This window comes from Mercenaria mercenaria, chromosome 12, assembly GCF_021730395.1.
Source record: "Mercenaria mercenaria strain notata chromosome 12, MADL_Memer_1, whole genome shotgun sequence".
NCBI lineage: Eukaryota > Metazoa > Mollusca > Bivalvia > Venerida > Veneridae > Mercenaria > Mercenaria mercenaria.
In genome coordinates, this window is record NC_069372.1 from 38,417,232 (window position 1) to 38,440,261 (window position 23,030).

The 23,030-nt window shown below is 37.4% G+C and overlaps 2 protein-coding genes across 5 annotated transcripts in view; one reads left to right on the forward strand and one right to left on the reverse strand.

Moving 5' to 3' along the window:
• LOC123533651 (NAD(+) hydrolase sarm1-like) overlaps positions 1 to 23,030 on the reverse strand; it is a 79,380-nt gene that overhangs the window by 45,012 nt on the left and 11,338 nt on the right. The gene's annotated exons all lie outside the window — the stretch shown is intronic.
• On the forward strand, positions 1,255 to 7,135 carry LOC123533654 (UPF0390 protein zgc136864-like). Its single transcript, XM_045315396.2, has 3 exons — positions 1,255 to 1,395; positions 2,613 to 2,668; positions 6,958 to 7,135. The coding sequence occupies exons 1-3, from the start codon at positions 1,305 to 1,307 to the stop codon at positions 7,111 to 7,113; spliced, it is 303 nt and encodes a 100-aa protein (XP_045171331.1). The 5' UTR covers positions 1,255 to 1,304; the 3' UTR covers positions 7,114 to 7,135.

A 23,030-nucleotide genomic window follows, 5' to 3' on the forward strand; every position in this document is an offset into this window, starting at 1 on the left:
GATATCCATTAGTTTCAATTATATGTCTAGATTTTGCCTGCCACATGATTTCTGCGCACATAATCTCTGGCGAAATCATCACCCGTATACGTTTTTCGTTTCAAAACCACCATATCTTTAAATACTTTTGACGTGACATGCAAATTTATAAATATATTCTTTAAAAAAACCTAAAAAGATTTAGAAAGAAAATTCATCACTTTAGATTTTATATCTTGATTTTGCCCGACACTTGAGATTTCCGCACATGTAGAATCAGGCGAAATCTAGACCCGTATACGTTTTTCGCTTCAAAAACACCTTAAATATAAATATTTTTTCTTGAAAATTGGCATACACACGTAAATTTATATCTTTAATAAAAGCTTAAAACGATTTTTAAAAATATTCATTAGTTTAAATTTTATGTCTAGATTTTGCCTGCCACTTTAAATTTCTGCCCATATAAACTCTGGCGAAATCATCACCCATATACGTTTTTCGTTTCAAAACCACCTTATATATAAATACTTTTTCTTGAAAATGAACATGCAAACTTATAAATATATTCTTAATAAAAACCTAAAAAGATTTAGAAAGAAAATTCATCACTTTAGATTTTACATCTTGATTTTGCCTGACACTTGAGATTTCCGCGCATGTAGAATCGGGCGAAATCTAGACCTGTATACGTTTTTCGCTTCAAAACACCTTAGATATAAATATTTTTTCTTGGAAATTGGCATACACACGTAAATTTATATCTTTAATAAAAGCTTAAAATGATTTTTAAAAATATTTATTAGTTTAAATTTTATGTCTAGATTTTGCCTGCCATTTTAAATTTCTGCCCATACAAACTCTGGCGAAATCATCACCCGAATACGTTTTTCGTTTCAAAACCAACATATATATAAATACTTTTTCTTGAAAAATGTAATCCAAACTTATAAATATATTCTTAATAAAAACCTAAAAAGATTTAGGGAAAAAAATCATCACTTTAGATTTTACAATTTGATTTTGCCTGAAACTTGAGATTTCCGCGCATGTAGAATCGGGCGAAATCTAGACCCGTATACGTTTTTCGCTTCAAAAACACCTTAAATATAAATATTTTTTCTTGAAAATTGGCATACACACGTAAATTTATATCTTTAATAAAAGCTTAAAACGATTTTTAAAAATATTCATTAGTTTAAATTTTATGTTTAGATTTCGCTAATTTGATTAGATTTCGCGAAATCTACTAGATTTCGCTAATCAGTCATACCGCTCGAAACAGGAAGTAAAGAAAAGTAAACAAATTATCTCGCACGTTAACCATGGCTCAAGGCGCAAATAAACTGAAATCTAAAGGTTTTAATTTAAGAAAAGAAAAGAATAGACAGAAGAAACAACAGATGAAGAAAGGAGGTATTATTTCATTAAAATATATTTTAGTTTAGAATGCATTTTAAGGTGACTTTTTTGGAAGTGCAATATGTTTTCGCGTCAAATTTATCATTTTCGTTCTTTTAAAAATGTCTTTTTTTTTAAACAGTAGATTTATCTGTTTACTCATGATATGATGCACTTGCATTTTTTAGTCGTAGAAAGAAGTGTCTAGGGGTAAATAGGCTGCCTCGAGATCCGGTTATCAGTATAAAATTAAAATTGCTTAGGAAAGCAATATGATTATTGAGTGCATGGTTGTTGTCCTTCCTGACGTAGAGAAATTGCAACTATAAAATATCAGAACATAGATAAATCCACTCCAGTGGAGTTGAGTAATTAATGGCTAGATAATTGCAGAGAATAAACAAGTTATGTTCCAATATTGGTTTTTAAAAATGCAATAATTTGAATAAATACATGGAAATTTTTACACTGCACATGCTCCAGATGATGCTACAAACAACAAAACATTGAAGTTTCATTGAAATATTATTTCGATTTGATACCTTTATTTTAGTTAAAAGTTTGAGATTTTATACAGGGAGTCTATGATAAAGTCCGAGTAAAATGTAATCAATACCCAAGTGAAATAAGTATCATTCCACAATGTTTTGGATATGTTAAAGTTATGAATTGTATTGTTTTGTAATTTCTAGTGTTTCACAGATTACTATCAGAGCAGCAGATAAGCTACATATTTGTGTAAATACCTGATTAAATTTGCAAAATATGCAGTATACTTTTCCTTTAATACGTATCAAAACTCACATTTATAGAATCAAAATACTCAATTCTCATCCAGATGCATGTGACGTATCATCAAACCCACTTAATTACCGTAATGCAGTCTGAAAATATCCTAACTGTTTGATCTACATAAATAATACCCTTGCAGGAATTTGACATTAATTCCCAAATTTCATTTTAAAACTAGGGATTGTGGCACATAATTTACTTCTGCAATTTTAATATATGCGGTGCTGTTCAAGCATCAGAAATTTTATGTATTCTGAAGCCATAGAAGCCTCAGACTGCATTCTTTACTCACCTGTGACACTTTGTTAAAATTTATATTTAAATATGGCGGTATTGACCTATAAATAAATGTTTTATTTAGACCAATAATATTGCTTTCAACAAAGTAATCACAAGAAAGATTAAGTTTTTTACAACAGAATTTTGTTCTTTACTTGCAGCACGATATATAGCACCAAAGAAAGCAAAGATTTTGGAGCAAGCAAAACTGAAAAAGGTACTTTTTTGCTGATACTATTTTTATGCCCCCGAAAGGAGGCATATTAGTTTTCAACAGTTTACTTACTGTCCGTCTGTTAGTTTGTTTGTTCATCACAACATTAACTTTTTGCATGAAGGCACTTTACTCGCGAACAACTGCACCCAGGACCTTCAAACTTCACATGCTGATAGTACTTATTGAGTACACGACCCCTACTGACTTTGGGGTCACCAGGTCAAAGGTCAAAGTCACCAGGTCAAAGGTCAAGGCGCTGTGGGGTTTATTTATCAATATTAGTGTCAGATCTTGTTGTAATTAAATGTTTTTACATTGATGAAAAAGTAAAACTTCTAGATCTCAAGAAGCATGGTTAATCACAGTGACTATTTAGACTATTTCAAAGTTGAAGCAGTGTAAAGTACTTTTTATGCCCCCACCACTTTGGGGGGGGGGCATATAGATTTGCTCTTGTCCGTCCGTCCGAAAATGTTGTGTCGCGCGTAGCTCTGAAAGTATTTGACGTAGAGTCACAAAACTTTACAGGAATGTTGGTCAGCATGTGTAGTTGTGCACCTGGGGTTTCGCATCCGGATTCATTCAGTCATGTAGAAGTTATGGCCCCTGACTTTGTAAAAATTGGTCATTTTAATGTTGTGTCGCGCGTAGCTCTGAAAGTATATGACGTAGAGTCACAAAACTTTACAGGAATGTTGGTCAGCATGTGTAGTTGTGCACCTGGGGTATCGCGTCCAGATTCATTCAGTCATGTAGAAGTTATGGCCCCTGACTTTATAAAAATTGGTCATTTTAATGTTGTGTTGCGCCTAGCTCCAAAAGTATATGACCTAGATTCACAAAACTTTACAGGCATGTTGGTCAGCATGTGTAGTTGTGCACCTGGGGTTTTGCGTCCGGATTCATCCAGTCATGTAGGAGTTATGGCCCCTGACTTAGTAAAAAAATGGTCATTTTAATGTTGTGTCGCGCATAGCTCCAAAAGTATTTGACCTACAGTCACCAAAGTTTACAGGAATGTTGGTCAGCATGTGCAGTTGTGCACCTGGGGTTTTGCATCCGGATTCATCCAGTCATGAAGGAGTTATGGCCCCTGACTTAGCAAAAAATTGGTCATTTTAATGTGTCGTGCGTAGCTCCAAAAGTATTTGACCTAGAGTCACCAAAGTTTACAGGAATGTTGGTCAGCATGTGCAGTTGTGCACCTGGGGTTTCGCATCCGGATTCATTCAGTATTGTAGGAGTTCTGGCCCCTGACCTGGGAAAAATTGTCATTTTTGGCCCCTGACCTTTTTGGCCCCTGACCTGGGAAAAAATTGTCATTTTAATGTCATGTAGTGGGGGCATCTGTGTCCCATGGACACATTTCTAGTTTTTCTTTATGTTTTATTTGATCGTTTTACCAATTTATTTTTTATAATTCTCCAACTGGACAATAAGTTTCATCATTTGAAAAATATTGCGTGAAGTTAAAAACTTTAACCCTTAAAAAAAATTGATTCTGCCTTGCGACCAGTGTAGATCATGATCAGCCTGTACATCCATGCAGTCTGATCAAGATCTTTTGCCATTCAGTCAGTGTCTTTTTGGTAAGCACCCCTTTAAACACTTAATGGTACTGTCCAAGTTGAAAGATGGACAAGTTCATTTTAGAAATTTAGCAGGGTAAGGTTTAAAGTAAGATGATATTATTATACCCACACAAACAAAGTTTTGGGGGGTATATAGGAGTGAGCTTGTCGGTTGGTCAGTGTGACGGCCGGTCCATTGATTTTAATGGTTTCTGGACAATAAGTCATGAAAGGCTGGACAAATTTAAATAAATGTTGATACACAGGTGTAACGTCATAAGGTAAAGGTCCAGTTAGACTTTGCCTACAAACCTCCAATTTTTAGCTCACCTGTCACAAAGTGACAAGGTGAGCTTTTGTGATCGCGCGGTGTCCGTCGTCCGTCCGTGCGTCCGTCCGTCCGTCCGTGCGTAAACTTTTCCTTGTGACATCTCTAGAGGCCATATATTTCACAAGATCTTCATGAAAATTGGTCAGAATGTTCACCTTGATGATATCTAGGTCAGGTTCGAAACTGGGTCACGTGCGGTCAGAAACTAGGTCAGTAGGTCTAAAAGTAGAAAAACCTTGTGACCTTTCTAGAGGCCATATATTTCACAAGATCTTCATGAAAATTGATCAGAACGTTCACCTTGATGATATCTATGTCAAGTTCGAAACTGGGTCACGTGCCATCAAAAACTAGGTCATGGGTCATGTGCCATCAAAAACTAGGTCAGTAGGTCAAATAATAGAAAAACCTTGTACCTCTCTTAAGGCCATATTTTTCATGGGATCTGTATGAAAGTTGGTCTGAATGTTCATCTTGATGATATCTAGGTCAAGTTCGAAACTGGGTCACGTGCGGTCAAAAACTAGGTCAGTAGGTCTAAAAATAGAAAAACCTTGTGACCTCTCTAGAGGCCATATATTTCATGAAATCTTCATGAAAATTGGTCAGAATGTTCACCTTGATGATATCTAAGTCAAGTTCGAAAGTGGGTCACATGCCGTCAAAAGGAATAGAAATAGAAAAACCTTGTGACATCTCTAGAGGCCATATTTTCCATGGGATCTGTATGAAAGTTGGTCTGAATGTTCATCTTGATGATATCTAGGTCAAGTTCGAAAGTGGGTCACGTGCCGTCAAAAACTAGGTCAGTAGGTCAAATAATAGAAAAACCTTGTGACCTCTCTAAAGGCCATATTTTTCAATGGATCTTCATGAAAGTTGGTCTGAATGTTCATCTTGATGATATGTAGGTCAAGTTCGAAACAGGGTCATGTGCGGTCAAAAACTAGGTCATTAGGTCTAAAAATAGAAAAACCTTGTGACCTCTCTAGAGGCCATACTTGTGAATGGATCTCCATAAAAATTGGTCAGAATGTTCATCTTGATGATAGCTAGGTCAAGTTCGAAAGTGGGTCACGTGCCGTTAAGAAGTAGGTCAGTAGGTCAAATAATGAAAAAACGTTGCGACGTCTCTAGAGGCCATATTTTTCATGGGATCTGTATGAAAGTTGGTCTGAATGTTTATCTTGATGATATCTAGGTCAAGTTTGAAACTGGGTCAACTGCGATCAAAAACTAGGTCAGTAGGTCTTGAAATAGAAAAACCTTGTGACCTCTCTAGAGGCCATACCCTTGAATGGATCTTCATGAAAATTGGTCAGAATGTTCACCTTGATGATATCTAGGTCAAGTTTGAAACTGGGTCATGTGCCTTAAAAAACTAGGTCAATAGGTCAAATAATAGAAAAACCTTGTGACCTCTCTAGAGACCATATTTTTCAATGGATCTTCATGAAAATTGGTCAGAATTTTTATCTTGATAATATCTAGGTCAAGTTCAAAACTGGGTCACATGAGCTCAAAAACTAGGTCACTGTGTCAAAGAATAGAAAAAACAACGTCATACTCAAAACTGGATCATGTGGGAAGAGGTGAGCGATTCAGGACCATCATGGTCCTCTTGTTGACATAGTTATGACCCCTTTCCAACTTAAAACTCATTGTTTCTGGACAATAACTCATAAAAGGCTTGATAGATTAAAATAATTTTTGGTACACAGGTGTAACATCATAAAAATCAGGTCAAGTTCGACTTAAGATACAAACCTTCATTTTTTGACGTAGTTATGGCCCCTTTCCAACTTAAAATTTGCCTTACTTCTGTGACAGGGCCATATTATGGGGGTATTATTCCTCACTCCTTTGACTGTTCTAGTTTTTGTTTGGTTTAAAGTCACACCGACGCAGTTAAGGTCACAAGACCACTATCCAGCTTTTTTTTATGATGGGGAAAAAACCCTCATAAGTTCTTTTCAGGCATGGAGAGAAAATCCACACAAGATGTTGAGAGCTCAATCCCATGGTTAACCCTTACCCTTAAAAAGATACTGACTGAATGGTGAACAGTGCAGATCTTGATCAGACTGCACAGATGTGCAGGCTGATCATAATCTACACTGGTCGCAAAGGCGGGATCAGTTGTGTCCAGCATGATAATGGTTAAGCAAATATTTTTCATGAGCACTTACTGGTAGTAAAAGATGTCTTTTATCGTCTATCTCTGATTCATGCGGGGAAGATGGCTTTCAGTTAGTATAATGTTTTATGTAATTTCAGGCTAAAAGACAGTTAATGAGATTTTGGTCATGAAAGAGTTACACATATGCATGATAATGTGTTGCAAGGTTAGGACATGAAAATATTACACATATGCATACATATTGCAGGGTTTGGACAAGGCAATCAAGGCTAACATTGAACAGGAGATTACACAGAAGGTGAAGTCAGTAGAGGCAAAGGCATTCAGCGTTGTCACTGCTCCATCGACCTCAGACAGCAAGTCAAAACAATCAAATGATGCTGTAAAGACTAAACAGAAATAAAAATATGAAGAAAATACAAGAATTTCTTCCTCTCTTTTGCCTCTTTCCTTTGTAAGTGTATTTGTAAAATGAAAGGTTTGTTTTTACACACGTTTTTAGACAATCTTTGCAGAACAATGGCATGTATAAGTAATTTGTCATATCACACCTCGTCCTCCATAGCAGTGCAGGGGTCAAGACACACCTTCTATTCAGTCGTCTTTTTGAAAAGAAGAGGTATACTGTTTTGCTCATGTTGGTTGGTCAGTTGACTTGGAAAAAACTTGAGCCTGGGGCTGTCAAACTGCATGGGGTGATTGCCTGTGGATCAGTACTCTATGAGCCCTTCTTGTTTCGAGGTCAGTATGTCAAAGGTCACAGAGATCTTGAGATTGAAAATGGTTTTTGATCAATAACTGGAAAACTCTGATCTACATTAGTTGAACTTCAAAGGATGATAGCCTGTGGTCAGTGGATGTAGCCTGTGGTCAGTGGATGTTGTGAAGGTGAGTATATCAAAGGTCAGGGTCATGCTGTCTTGTGAGAAAAAACTGCTGGCCTTGAAACTTAAAACTGTTTCAGATTAATAATTGGAGAAGGCTTTAATTTGTGGCTGTCAAACTTTCTAGAATGGTTGCTTATGACAAGCAGATGACTCCAATTGTTTAAGGTTGTATTAAGTCAAAAGTCAAGGTCACAAACGCCTTGAGACTAAAAATAGTTTTCTGTCAGTATCTGTCTTTAAGTTCTTCGTTTTATGGCAACAAAAATTCATGGGATAATGATAAGTAGTTGACTCCTTTTATTTTTCGGGCCATTTGGTCAAAGATTAATGTCACAGCATAATCTGGACTAAAAATTACACATCATGTTATCTCCAACAGGTAATGGGGTGGGGGAGGGGTACTCCGACGTAATGGGTGTGGGGAGGGGTTACCTCCGACAGTAATGGGTGTGGGGAGGTTACCTCAACAGGTAATGGGTGTGGGGGGAGGGGTTACCTCCGACAGATAATGGGGTGTGGGGGGAGGGGTTACCTCCGACAGATAATGGGGTGTGGGGGGAGGGGTTACCTCCGACAGGTAATGGGGTGTGGGGGGAGGGGTTACCTCCGACAGGTAATGGGGTGTGGGGGGAGGGGTTACCTCCGACAAATAATGGGGTGTGGGGGGAGGGGTTACCTCCGACAGGTAATGGGTGTGGGGGGAGGGGTTACCTCAGACAGGTAATTGGGGGTGGGGGGAAGGGTTACCTCCAACAGGTAATAGGGTGTGGGGGGAGGGTTACCTCCAACAGGTAATGGGGTGTGGGGGGAGGGGTTACCTCTGACAGGTAATGGGGTGTAGGGGGAGGGCCTGGAGGGGGCATATGTATCTTACAAACAGCTCTTCTTTTTGTTACAGTTGCTATGCTACGGAAGAAAATGAGTTTTGTGTTAAGGGTACTGAAACTTTTATGTATAGCCGACCATTGTGTACACTACCCTTCTTGTAGTTACTGGCCTTTCAAGCAGAGACCAACTGAAACTAAATAGTCATTGTTCAGCGAATGCCCAAAGTGTAATTAAACATGTTTAAATGCTTGCCATGATGTGTGTATAGATACTATAATTCTATAGTCAAAAAAGGTTCTATAGATAGGGTAAATGGTTAATTTTGAACATAATATCTGGTAGCCAAAATTGTATGCATATTAAGTTAAAAAATACAGTTCTTATGTGATAAAAAAACAAAAACCTGTGTTCTATTAAGTACAGTATTTAAATAAATAATTCACACATTCAAGTCATATGGTGCAAAATACAGCTTGAAATGAACTTATGTCAGATAGAATGTAATTTGCATAAATTAACTTAGCATCTACAAATAAATCAAAAGTTTTCATGTTTGTCATGGTAAGAACTTTTGTACCAAATTTAGATTGATAAACAAAACATAAATTGTGGAGTACAATTTTAATGTAGTCACACCCTGTTTATGAAGACCACTTGGGAGAGCCAGACTGTGGAGGCCTGGCCCCGTGTTCACAAAACATTTTTCGGTCCCAGCTGAGTTTGAGTTTAAAATTTTAATATCAATTTTACTAAAACTTCAAGCTTAAATTCCAAATGAGACTGACCATCAATACCGAATAGTCACTTTAAAATAGTTATTAACTTAAAATTTAGTCTTAAACATGCTATTTTATGGAAGCGTCCTGGTGCCAGCAGAGAGATTTAAATTTGTCTTACGTACGACTTACTATCTCCTACGTAGGACTAAGTATCTCCTACGTAGGACATAGTATCTCCTACGTAGGATTTAGTATCTCCTACGTAGTACTTAGTATCTCATACGTAGAACATATTATCTCCTACGTAGTACTTAATATCTCCTACGTAGGACATAGTATCTCCTACGTAGGACTTAGTTTCTCCTACGTAGGACATAGTATCTCCTACGTAGTACTTGATATTTCCTAGTTAGGACATAGTATCTCCTACGTAGGAGATATTAAGTACTACGTAGGAGTTATTATCTCCTACGTAGGACTTAGTATCTCCTACGTAGTACTTAATATCTCCTATGTAGGACATAGTATCTCCTACGTAGGACTTAGTATCTCCTACGTAGGACTTAGTAACTCATATGTAAGGGTTCCTATTTTGGGTCGCTACAGAGTTCTGTGGTCCTACTCGCGTTTCCAGTACATGTGTTAATTATGTCTCCCCTAGGAGACATATTGTTTTTGCCCTGTCCGTCCTTCCGTCCGTCCGTACGTCACACTTCATTTCCGAGCAATAACTGGAGAACCATTTGACCTAGAACCTTCAAACTTCATAGGGTTGTAGGGCTGCTGGAGTAGACGACCCCTATTGTTTTTGGGGTCACTCCGTCAAAGGTCAAGGTCACAGGGGCCTGAACATTGAAAACCATTTCCGATCAATAACTAGAGAACCACTTGACCCAGAATGTTGAAACTTCATAGGATGATTGGTCATGAAGAGTAGATGACCCCTATTGATTTTGGGGTCACTCTGTCAAAGATCAAGGTCACAGGGGCCTGAACATTGAAAACCATTTCCAATCAATAACTAGAGAACCACTTGACCCAGAATGTTGAAACTTCATAGGATGATTGGTCATGAAGAGTAGATGACCCCTATTGATTTTGGGGTCACTCCATCAAAGGTCAAGGTCACAGGGGTCTGAACATTGAAAACCATTTCCGGTCAGTTACTTGAGAACCACTTGACCCAGAATGTTGAAACTTAATAGGATGATTGGTCATGCAGAGTAGATGACCCCTAACTATTTTGGGGTCACTCTGTGAAAGGTCAAGGTCACAGGGGCCTGAACATTGAAAACCATTTCCGGTCAGTAACTTGAGAACCACTTGACCCAGAATGATGAAACTTCATAGGATGATTGGTCATGCAGAGTAGATGACCTCTAACGATTTTAGGGTCACTCTGTTAAAGGTCAAGGCCACAGGGGCCAGAACATGGAAAACCATTTCCAATCAATAACTTGAGAACCTCTCAACTCAGAATGTTGAAACTTCATAGGATGATTGTTCATGCAGAGTAAATGACCCCTATTGTTTTTGGGGTCACTCCGTTAAAGGTCAAGGTCACAGGGGCCTGAACATTGATAACCAGTTCCGATCAATAACTTGAGAACCACTTGACCCAGAATATTGAAACTTCGTAGGATTATTGAACATGCAGAGTAGATGACCCCTATTGATTTTGGGGTCAGTCTATTAAAGGTCAAGGTCACAGTGGCCTGTTCATGTAAAATCATTTTTTGGAAATAACTTGAGAACCACTTGACCTACAATGTTGAAACTTAATAGGATGATTGGACATGCATAGTAGATGACCCCTATTTATTTTGAGGTCATTTGATCAAAGGTCAAGGTCACAGGAGCCTGAACAGTGACTTGAGAACCACTAGGCCAAGAGTGTTGAAATTTAGCAGGATGACTGGACATGCCAGGTAGATGGTCCCTATTGCAGCCAACCATCAGTGTCTCTTTGACTTTCGCTCCTGACCCCTATTGACTTCTTGCCTATAGGACGTTGCATTGGGGGAGACATGCGCTTTTTTACAAAAGCATTTTCTAGTTGAACATTGCTGGTTGACTTTTTAATTGCGTGCTGATAAATGGCATTTATTGCAATATTTGATTTATTTTCTAAACTATTTACATTCTTGTATTTTATGTGTTGTCTCGAGAAGGTGCCTAAATAAATAACTTTTCATTGCAATCAGTGAAATTATCTCTTAACCACTGTTTCTAACCAATAACAAGGAATGAATTCATATAGACCTGATTGCTTGACATGATTATCAATGTTCTGTAACATTTCGTTAGTTTCAACTAGTCAGTTATTCTTTTATCTAGTCACTCTGATCAAACAAAATTGTAAATGTTATTTCGCATGAAATTAGCTCTTATATTAAAAAAATAGCCTCTACTGTGAAGAGCGATAAAGGGGAATAAATCATGTTTACCAAGTTACTCGTCCTTAATTTCTTCTCTCTAGGCATACACTTAACAAAACAAAGGATAACCAGATTTAAAGACTGAAACCTACAAATTCCGTGATATTCGGTAATTAAAAGATTTTACTGTCAAAAAATGCTTCACTTTATTTAAATACTATTCTATTCTTCCTCTTTTTCACAACATATACATTATATAGAAGATACACACACCATGTAAAAGAAAGCAAAACCGTCGGACCACAAGTTGATTTGACATTAGTTTTTCGGAACACTATAGACTCGCATCAGTCGTTAGAGTCATTAAATGTAAATCACTTTCCTCTCTGATACCACTAGACTAGCCACTAGACTGATAATAACTGTATTTCTATATTTTTTTCCTTTTTTGACGAATTCAATTTCATAGAGACAAAAGCCAGTCTATTTTAGAGATTTTCACACAGGACTGATGTTGAAATTATCATGATATTGGACATAGGATATAGACTGGCTCAGTTCACTACATTCAATCATAAAAATGTAAAAAGATATATCATAGTCTAGGAGCTAGTCTATGATACCACTTTCTGAAAATAAAATTAATACCTCTTACCTCTGACTCTAACGACTGGACAAATGCGATCTGAGCTAGGCAGTTTTCATTCCAGCTATAACAAGTCGAAAGGTTTCCTGCGGCCAGAAGTTATACAGACCAGAAATTGTTGATAGTAACTTATGGGTGAATAACGTACTTGTTTTGTTTTTATTATACCATTACGCTTTAATGTAAGAAATATTACTCCATTCTACATGACTTACAAGTAGATATATGAACTATGTATTTCTTAATTCTGAAAGTTAATGTTTTGAGCAAAACTAACTATATTTCCCTTTCATGTATAACCTAACTTTTAGCTCAACTGGTCGCATTCCTTGACTATTGAAATACTTTACTAGAGCTTTCACAAATGTGATTCATGCCTTCACCTGGACTTGCTTGACAACACAGGACCATAAGGCGTAAAGAAAATTGTTCGTTTCCGGTATCCCGACCTACCCTAAATTTTTGGCCCGACCCTAAGACCCTTAACAAAAAGTTGCTAAACACTGCAGTTTTTATGCTTTAAACATGGTGAGTGATGTTAGAAATCAACTTACTGATGCTCTAAAGGCATAACCCCCTTATTTGTAGTCATTTTTTGACACAAAAATAATTTCCGAAAAGTCTCCCTTAATAAAAAGAAATTCCAAAAAAAAAAAATTCCGACCTACCTACCCTAATTTTTTTTAGCATATTACCGGAAACAAAGATTTTTTTAGGCCTAATAGCAATTAACATAAAAACCCTTATGCACAATAAGGTATCAATATTGATCATTGCTGAAAGTTTGAATAAATCATATGAAATAATGAATGAGGAATTCAGGTCACAATCATTCTATATATCATATAGAGTGCTAGCTATATTGCAAAAACTGCGTTCCATAAATGCGATAAGCCAATCACATATCGGTAAAAAGTCACGTGAAATCACCCAGTCCCCATGTGCTATACTACTTGTTGCATTCCAATATACCTGCGGCCTTCAGGCCGCAGGTAATAATCACCAACTCATTAGAGATCATTGCAAATGTGTTCATGATGTAACATAACCCTTGATTGACTCCAGTGCCCTGGATCATAGAATATCCTGTATGACCTTCACAGTCTGTATAATGAAGTGCTTGCCAATGAGTACCTTTTATTAACAGATGAATGGGAGAGGTGTTAATGAACTTGATTGACTCCAGTGCCCTGGATCATAGAATATCCTGTATGACCTTCACAGTCTGTATAATGAAGTGCTTGCCAATGAGTACCTTTTATTAACAGATGAATGGGAGAGGTGTTAATGAACTTTATACCTTAATAAACTTCATAAATGTATCATCTTTAATATGCAAATAAAGTAGAAATGAGTGTTTGAAACAAAAAAGTATCAACAGTTTATTATCATGTTAAATCATGCTTTAGATGCAGTTACAGTAATTTCCTGTAACTAGTTAATGCTTGACCTGAATGTAGAAAAAGAAAATTGAGCCGTGCCATGAGAAAACCAACATAGTGGCTTTGTGACCAACATGGATCCAGACCAGCCTGTGCATTCGCACAGTCTGGTCAGGATCCATGCTGTTCACTAATGGTCTCTCTAATTGCAATAGGCTTTAAAAGCGAACGGCGTGGATCCTGACCAGACTGCGCGGATCCTCAGGCTGGTCTGGATCCATGCTGGTCACAAAGCCACTATGTTGGTTTTCTCATGGCGCAGCTCAACACCTAATAAATATTGTTTATTAGGCACTGTCCTTGAGATCATACGACAACAGAAAAAAGAGAAATTTTAGGTACCAGTATCAAAAAATTAATGCTAATACCGCTTAAGAAAGCTTTAAATCAATTACTTACAGATTATATGTCATTGAAACACACGAAAACTAGTTGTCTTAACTATCTTTTACACTGGAAATTGAAAAGCGTTTGTAACGTTTTACTGAGGTAAACTGCCTAATTATTAAATATCTACATTCAAGGGTCATTGTATACATATTCCTCCGTGGTGTAAATTTTTAAAGACAGCAGGAAAATTTTCATTGCCGTGGCGGCCCGGGTTAGATTCCCGGCTCTGGCATCTTTTTTCCTTGATTGAGTAGATTAAGGATAGTTTAGAAATAAAAACTCGAATTTTAATGTCCATAGTATGTATGACCGAACTTCAATTTTAAAGAAAGAGCATTTTTAGCCAAAATTTGTAGGTCAGTGCCTTTATTGAGAGAAAGTTTATCAATCAAATCACACAATCGGTCAAAACAATAACTTGCGGTAATTATATTTAGTAACTTTCATGATATACTTAAATCATATTTTTGAACTCTCTACATAATTTCAAGAGAGGCCTCCATAGCCGAATGGTAAAGGTTCGAAACCTCACATGACATGTTTCAATTCTTCATGCTCATATACTGCCCGGTTGGCTTATGGAATGTCGGCGGCTGTAACCTGATGTCTGCCCATGCCTGAAGCAATGCCTAGAAGTGCACCTTGTGGGTAGCGCAGTGTGACTATACCCAACAACAACAAAATAAAATGTTCAAAAATATCTATTAAAACAAATTTATTGACTACTTCATCTGTCAAATTCAGAACTTGGTCAAATATGTCTTTAATTCATACTTACGAAGTTTGTGTGAGACAGTGAAAGAAGGGAGATGTTTAATTATTTACAAATATGTAATCTACCGGTATCAGATAATCAGATAATCCTTACTAAATAATAGTACACACGAGTATATTGTTCCATTGCGCATGCTTGAGAGTCTTTTAGTCAGTGACATACGTACGAGTTACTAACTCCTACGTAGGAGATACTAAGTACTATGTAGGAGATACTAACTCCTACGTAGGAGATACTAAGTACTACGTAGGAGATACTAAGTCCTACGTAGGAGATACTAACTCCTACGTAGGAGATACTAAGTACTACGTAGAAGATACTAACTCCTACGTAGGAGATACTAAGTCCTACGTAGGAGATACTAAGTACTACGTACGAGATGCTAAGTCCTACGTAGGAGATACTAACTCCTACGTAGTACTTAATATGTCCTACGTAGGAGATACTATGTCCTACGTAAGAGATATTAAGTACTACGTAGGAGATACTATGTCCTTCGTAGGAGATACTATATCCTACGTAGGAGATACTAACTCCTACGTAGGAGATACTAACTCCTACGTAGGAGATAGTAAGTCGTATGTATGACAAATTTAAATCTCTCTGCTGGCACCAGGACGCTTCCATACTATTTAGATATAAATGAGAAATAAAGTTTCATTATCAAACTCAGCTGGGACTGAAAATGTTTTGTGAACATGGGGCCTGTATTCACAGCCACTGTTTAAATTAGAAATGGAAATGCAGTTGAACTTTGCAATTTCTAAAAAAATCTTGATTTATTTTGATTGTCAAATGATTTTGATAGGGGTATTTTTCATTGCCAGATTCTGCCATTTTTGACAAACAAACTTTAAAAGAAATTAATTAAGTCTGTAATTGTGAATGGATTGTTATAAATTTTTCAAGATATCTCAGTTAGCACTTAAGCAAAATTTTGTAATGTTTCAGATTTTTTTTTTAAGTTGCTGAATTTTTACACTGGAAAAATGATATTTTAGGCCATATACTTGACGATATTAACACTTATCATGCTGGACACAATTGATTCTACATTTGCGACCAGTGTAGATCATGATCAGCCTGCACATCCACGCAGTCTGATCATGATTTGCACTGTTTGCCTGATCATGATCTGCACCGTTTGCCATTCAGTCGGTATCTTTTTGGTAAGCACCCCTTTATAGCAGTTAATGGTACTGTACAAATTGAAAGATGGACAAGTTCATCATAGAAATTTAGCAGGGTAAGGGTTAAGGATACCTTAGAATTAAAAAAAAAAGATCCTACTACTGCTGTCATAGATCTTTAGAATGATGTATAGTTTACATTTAAATACTGAAAAATAAAGCCCAATTCACGAAAAACCCTGTTATGGATTAGGTGGATCAATGTAACAGTAGATATTTTTCTGAGAAGTCAACCTGCCTAGAGTAACAGCTTCTATACAACAATTACATTCAGTTTTTGTGCTCCCCCCCACCCCACCCCCACCCCCACCATGAGTGGCATATAGATTTGGTCTTGTCCGTCCATCCAAAGTTCATGACACACCTAGCTCAAAAAATATTTGATATAGATTCATGAAACTTTGCATGAGTCTTAATCATGATATGAACTTGTGCATTTCTTATTTTTCATCTGCCTCCGCCCCCTATTTCTAGAGTTATAGCCTCTGAAATAGTAAAAAATACACATTTTCACCTTGTGACGCACCTAGCTCAAAAAGTATTTAATATAAATTGATTAAACCTTACATGAGTCTTTATCATGATATGAACTTGCGCACCTTCTACTTTTCATCTGGGTCAGCCCCTTATATCCAGAGTTATGGCCCCTGAAATAGTCAAAAATGCACGTTTTCACCTTGTGACGCGCCTAACTCAAAAAGTATTTCATATAAATTGATTAAACCTAGTATTTTTTTGTCTGCCGCCCCATGTGGTTCTGGGACAATCTGTGTATGAAAAGAATTGGAACCACTGCCTTACCCTTGCATGATCGTAAGAGGCGACTAATAGGGTCTTAACACTTGGTTTTGCAGTAACTCTGTGATTCCAGCAGGATGCAAATTTTGATTCCATACCTTATGTTTTTATTTCGATGTAAATGAGATGTGGAACCAAAATTTGTAGTCCTGTTTGGCGCCATATAACCTATACTGTGTTGGTGCGCCGTAAAACCCAAATAAAAAAAAAAAAATTTTTTGTCTGCCTCCGTCCCCTATTTCCAGAGTTATTGCCCTTGAAATAGTCAAAAATGCACATTTTCACCTTATGACGCACCTAGCTCAAAAAGTATATGATATAAATGGATGAAAACCTTCATGAGTCTTTACCATGATATAAACTTGCGCACCTCTTGTTTTTTGGCTGGCTCCATCCCCTATTTTTAAAGTTATGGCCCCTGAAATAGTCAAAAATGCACATTTTCACCTAATAATGTGCCTAGCTCAAAAAGTATTTGTTGTAAATTCATGAAACCTTGCTTGAGTCTTTATCATGATGTGACCTTGCATACTTGGCATTCTTCTTGATAATCTTAGCGCTTATTAGAGAGTTATGGCCCTTGAAATAGCCATAATAGTGGATTTTTTGTTTGTGATGTTACCTTCATTTTACTGACACCTTTCTACTGTTACCTTCATTCTACTGTCACCTTCATTCTACTGTCACCTTTCTTCTTTCTACTGTCACCTTCGTTCTGTAGTCACAATTCTTTTTAGACAAAACTATACATCTTACAGACAGATTACTTCATCCTACTGCTTTCTTTCATTCTGATGTCATCTTCCATTCATTCTGATGTCATCTTCCATTCATTCTGCAGTCATCTTCCATTCATTCTGATGTCATCTTTCATTCATTCTGAAGTCATCTTCCATTCATTCTGATGTCATCTTCCATTCATTCTGAAGTCATCTTCCATTCCTTTTACTGTCACCAGCCTTCATTCTACTTTTTATTGCTTTTTGCATTCAATGATGCCATCCTCCATCTTACTGTCACCTTTCCTTTACTCTACTTTTCACTTTCCTGCATTTTAATTTCCACCATCTTCCATTCTGTTGTCTCATTTATTCTACTACGACCTTCCTTCATTATACTGTCACCTTTGTTAGTCCCCTACCAACCATTTACAACCATTTTGTACTTGCCATGTTAGTTCCTTAACCATTAGCCTGCTGGCAGATAGTGATTCTGCCTCTGCAACCAGTGCAGACCAATATGAGAGCCTGCACATCCATGCAGGCTCATCTTGTTCTACACTGTTCACTATTCAGTCAGAAAATTTTCAGTGAACACCCCTTCGAATATTTATTAGTACTGTCCAAATTGAATGATAGACCAGTCCATTTTAGAAATTTTGCAGGATGAAGGTTAACGAATTCCCCATGCAAATTCATACATTATCAGACATAAATCTGAGAAATAGAACTCGCCTACAGTCAGTAGTCATATAAATGTGATAATCTAATAAATTTCATACCCCATGTTGCAAAAGCTGTAAAAATGTGGTAAAATCATAAAATTTTATTTGAAACATTCCTCTTTAAAACAAGGAAAAATAAGTGCGTACATTCAAGAATGACAAATTGAATGATATTTTGAAATATATTAATACCCTTGGGTTGAAGTGATTTCATTAACTTGAATAACCACTGCCATTTCAGGTTTCAAATTTTAGTAGTAAAAGCTCCCCTATATTTTTCTGACTGTTTAAGGGTTACTGGTTAAATATTTTAAGTTAGTTTCCCAACAATTACAGCACAAAATGTTTTTAAAACAGCACCATATAAATTAATGCTGTATAATACAGGCAAACATGTCTGTAAAGACCACCCTTTGGAAATGAAAAATATGGGTTTTAGCTCGACTATTAGGGGAGCTATTCTACTCGCCCCTGACTCAGTTAGCATCACACAAATGTTGAAGTTTGCGTACCACCCCAAATATTTTCAAAGTCCATTGAGATATTGCTTTCATATTTTGCATACTTGTTTACCATCATGACCCCAGTCTGTAAAAAGGAGGAGGCAACGCTATCAAGCATTTTGACTGAATTATGGCCCCTTTTCGACTTACAATAAATATTAAAGTTTGCGTACCACCCCAAATATTTTCAAAGTTCATTGAGATACTGCTTTCATATTTGGCATACTTGTTTACCATCATGACCCCAGTCTGTGAAAAGGAGGAGGCAATGCTATCAAGCATTTTGACTGAATTATGGCCCCTTTTCGACTTACAATAAATGTTAAAGTTTGCGTACCACCCCAAATATTTTCAAAGTTCATTGAGATACTGCTTTCATATTTGGCATACTTGTTTACCATCATGACCCCAGTCTGTAAAAAGGAGGAGGCAACTCTATCAAGCATTTTGACTGAATTATGGCCCCTTTTCGACTTAGAATATGCTTATTGTAATGTTAAAGTTTTACCTATTGCTTATATTATACTATCAAGCACTGAGAATAGTCGAGCGCGCTGTCCACTGACAGCTCTTGTTGTTTACAGTGTTCTTTCACAATGTGTAAAGAAAATAGTGACCTTTATACACAGGTTTTACAGTAGTGGTCATTTATTTCGAGGTGATCTTTAACACAGGTTTGCCTGTAAATTCAGTTTTAACTGTGTTTTTCATAAACAGTGGGAAAAGAAAATAGTGACCTTTGTACACAGGTTTTACAGTGGTGGCCTTTAATTTGACTGTTCATTCAATTTGTCTGTGTTATTCATAGACATCGCTAACTAACATTCGAGGATATCATTATGACCTTTTTGTGTCGATTTGCTGTAAAACCCAACTCATTTGAAAACAACATGCATATAAAGGCATGAACTTCTAAGGCCTAAAAGGTTACAAAAATAACAATTTGTGTGATTAAGTAGAGAACAAAGAATGATTGAGTGGACAAAAAAATCTCTTTGATCACAATCATGACAATGTATTAATTTTCCTTAATTTATATAGAAACAGCTTGAACTGTTTATTTTACCATAATCTCATTATATCATAAAAGCAGCCACCGGATCTTGCAGCTGTGTTTCCCTGTAATGAAATGTTCTTAAGTGCATCTTGATGTGTGATGAAAAATATGTAACCTAGTGACAAAGTGCATTACTGTTTAACTTCCCAGCTATGTACATGTACTAACTTTATGTAGCAGACATACGTGAGTTCCCTCCCTTTAGAATAGTAGGCCTCCATGGCCAAGTGGTTACTTGCCCCTTCGCTGCTGTAGGTTTGAAACTTTGCTTTTGGTGTAGAATTCTTGATGAAGCCATGCACCAGGTTTTGTTTGCAAATCATGCCCCTGGGTTTAGAACTAGCCCCACCCTGGGGTTTTGAATATATGGTTCACTTGTGTTACATAATTAAAGATTTATACAGGAAAAACTTTAAAAGTATTGTCTTAACTTCTAATGCCCTGTGGTCCGACATATGGCATGTACTGATTTGTCCAGTGGTCCTCCACCATCAGTTTGTTCAAATCATGGTGGCGGGTGGTTAGTGGCCCTGCCCTTGGGTTAACACATTTTACATAGACTTACATAGAAAAACAAGAGCTGTCTCCATAGGATGACATATGCCCCCGATGGCACTTTGAATGAGTAGTTATGGCCGATGTTAGAGTTTAGGACCTTTGACCTAAGGAGCTGGGTCTTACGGGCGTCACGTCGTCTTACTGTGTCACACATTCATGCGTAGTTATTTTAAAATCCATGCATGAATGACAAAGATATGGACCGGACACGCCCATCAATGCACTATCATGAAAAATGACCTTTAACGTCTAAGTGTGACCTTGACCTTTGAGCTACGGACCTGGGTCTTGCGCGCGACACGTCGTCTTACTGTGGTACACATTCATGCCAAGTTATTTGAAAATCCATCCATGGTTGACAAAGATATGGACCGGACACGCCCATCAATGCACTATCCTTTAATGTCTAAGTGTGACCTTGACCTTTGAGCTACGGACCTGGGTCTTGCGCGCGACACGTCGTCTTACTGTGGTACACATTCATGCCAAGTTATTTGAAAATCTATCCATCGATGACAAAGATATGGACCGGACACGCCCATCAATGCACTATCCTTTAATGTCTAAGTGTGACTTTGACCTTTGAGCTACAGACCTGGGTCTTGCGCGCGACACGTCGTCTTACTGTGGTACACATTCATGCCAAGTTACTTGAAAATCCATCCATCGATGACAAAGATATGGACCGGACACGCCCATCAATGCACTATCCTTTAATGTCTAAGTGTGACCTTGACCTTTGAGCTACGGACCTGGGTCTTGCGCGCGACACATCATCTTACTGTGGTACACATTCATGCCAAGTTATTTGAAAATCCATCCATCGATGACAAAGATATGGACTGGACACGAAAATTGCGGACAGACTGACAGACCGACAGACCGACAGAGGGACAGACGGTTCAAAAACTATATGCCTCCCTTTGGGGGCATAAAAATTTAAAAGATCTTGTCTAAAACCTGAAGCCCTGGATAATGGGTTTAGATATTGTCTGAGTTTAGATATTTGGCTTGTAGCTTTTTGTAGTCTTCCTTTACAAAGTTTGTTCAAATCCCGCCACTGGGGACAAAATTGTCCCCACCCAGGTATCACTTGTTTCATAAAGAAATACAAAATGTATATAATTTTTTTTAATTGTCTGGTTAGAAACTGCAAGATCCATAGCTTAAACATCTGGTATATATGATAATTATGTGGTATAGTCTAATGGTCCTCTACAAAGCTTTTTGAAGTCATCCTCTTAGGGTCAAAATTGGCCTTGCCAAGGTTGTCACTTGATTTACATAAACTAATATGCTATATAGGTCATCATGGCCCTCCTGTTTTATTATGCTTGGCATCAGATGCAGACACATTGTTAAAGATTCAAGTCTTTGTTATTACACCTATAAGGTCCTTCAATGGCTGCCAGTGTCTCTGAAAGAGTGGGGCGTATTATGTGAACACACGTGGCGGGCGGGTGGGTGGTCGGTGTCCTAAAGCATGCCTGCATTCTAAGTCAGACAGTTTTAATCTGATCTTCACCAACCTTGCTGACAATGTTTGTGGGCATAACATCTCAGCCCCAGGCACTCTTGGATTATATCCCTTGAGTTACTCGAAAAACTGCAAATTTAGCCTTGTCCGCTCCCTTAAGTCGAACAGTTTTCATACGATCTTCACAGAACTTGCTGACAATGTTTGTGGGTATAATATCTCGGCCAAGTTCAATTATGGCCCTTGAATTACTCGAAATCTGCGGAATTAGCCTTGTCCATTCAAACAGTTTTGATCCGATTGTCAATTTCATCCCACATGGAACCTCACAAATACCTTGATTCTTAAAATCTTACTCTCTTTTTGGGTTAACAAGGCATACAACATCAACATTATTACCTTTATGATACGTAACTGAATACATTTTTGTATTTAGACGGGTGTTTTTTGTGACAGTCTGACACCCTTGTTGTACTTGGACATATTCAAATCACCAAAGTATAGGTTTCTTAATAACTACATACAACAACTGTATTGAATTTCATACATAAAACTAGAGATGCTTTTGAGAAAAGCGATTGTCTCCCACAACTGCCCCTATGAAAAATGTTAGTTTCTCTAGATATTTTAGACGAGTGGATCCAATTAGATACTCTGGATGAGTGGATCCAATCAGTAATTCAAGGGCCATAAATCAAAAGTGCATAGGCGGATTTGACTAGTTATCGAACCTGGGTAAGGTCTTATGGCCAAACACATTTTGTTCAAGTTTGGTGAAGATTGGATGAGAAATGTTCGGCTTAGAGAGTGGACAAGAGTAAACAGACGGATTTTTTCGGTAATTCAAGGGCCGTAACTCTAAAATGCCTGGACCTATTTGGCTAGTTATCGAACTTGGCCGAGGTCTCATGGTCAAACACATTTTGTTCAAGTTTGGTGAAGATCGGATGAGAAATGTTCGACTTAGAGTGTGGACAAGAGTAAAAAGGCCAATTTTTCGATAATTCAAGGGCCGTAACTCCAAAATGCCTGGACTGATTTGGCTATTTATCGAACTTGGCCGAAGTCTCATGGTCAAACACATTTTGTTCAAGTTTGGTGAAGATCGGATGAGAAATGTTTGATTAAGAGTGCGGACATGAGTAAAAAGGCCAATTTTTCGATAATTCAAGGGCAGTAACTCCAAAATGCCTAGACCGATTTGGCTAGTTATCGAACTTGGCCGTGT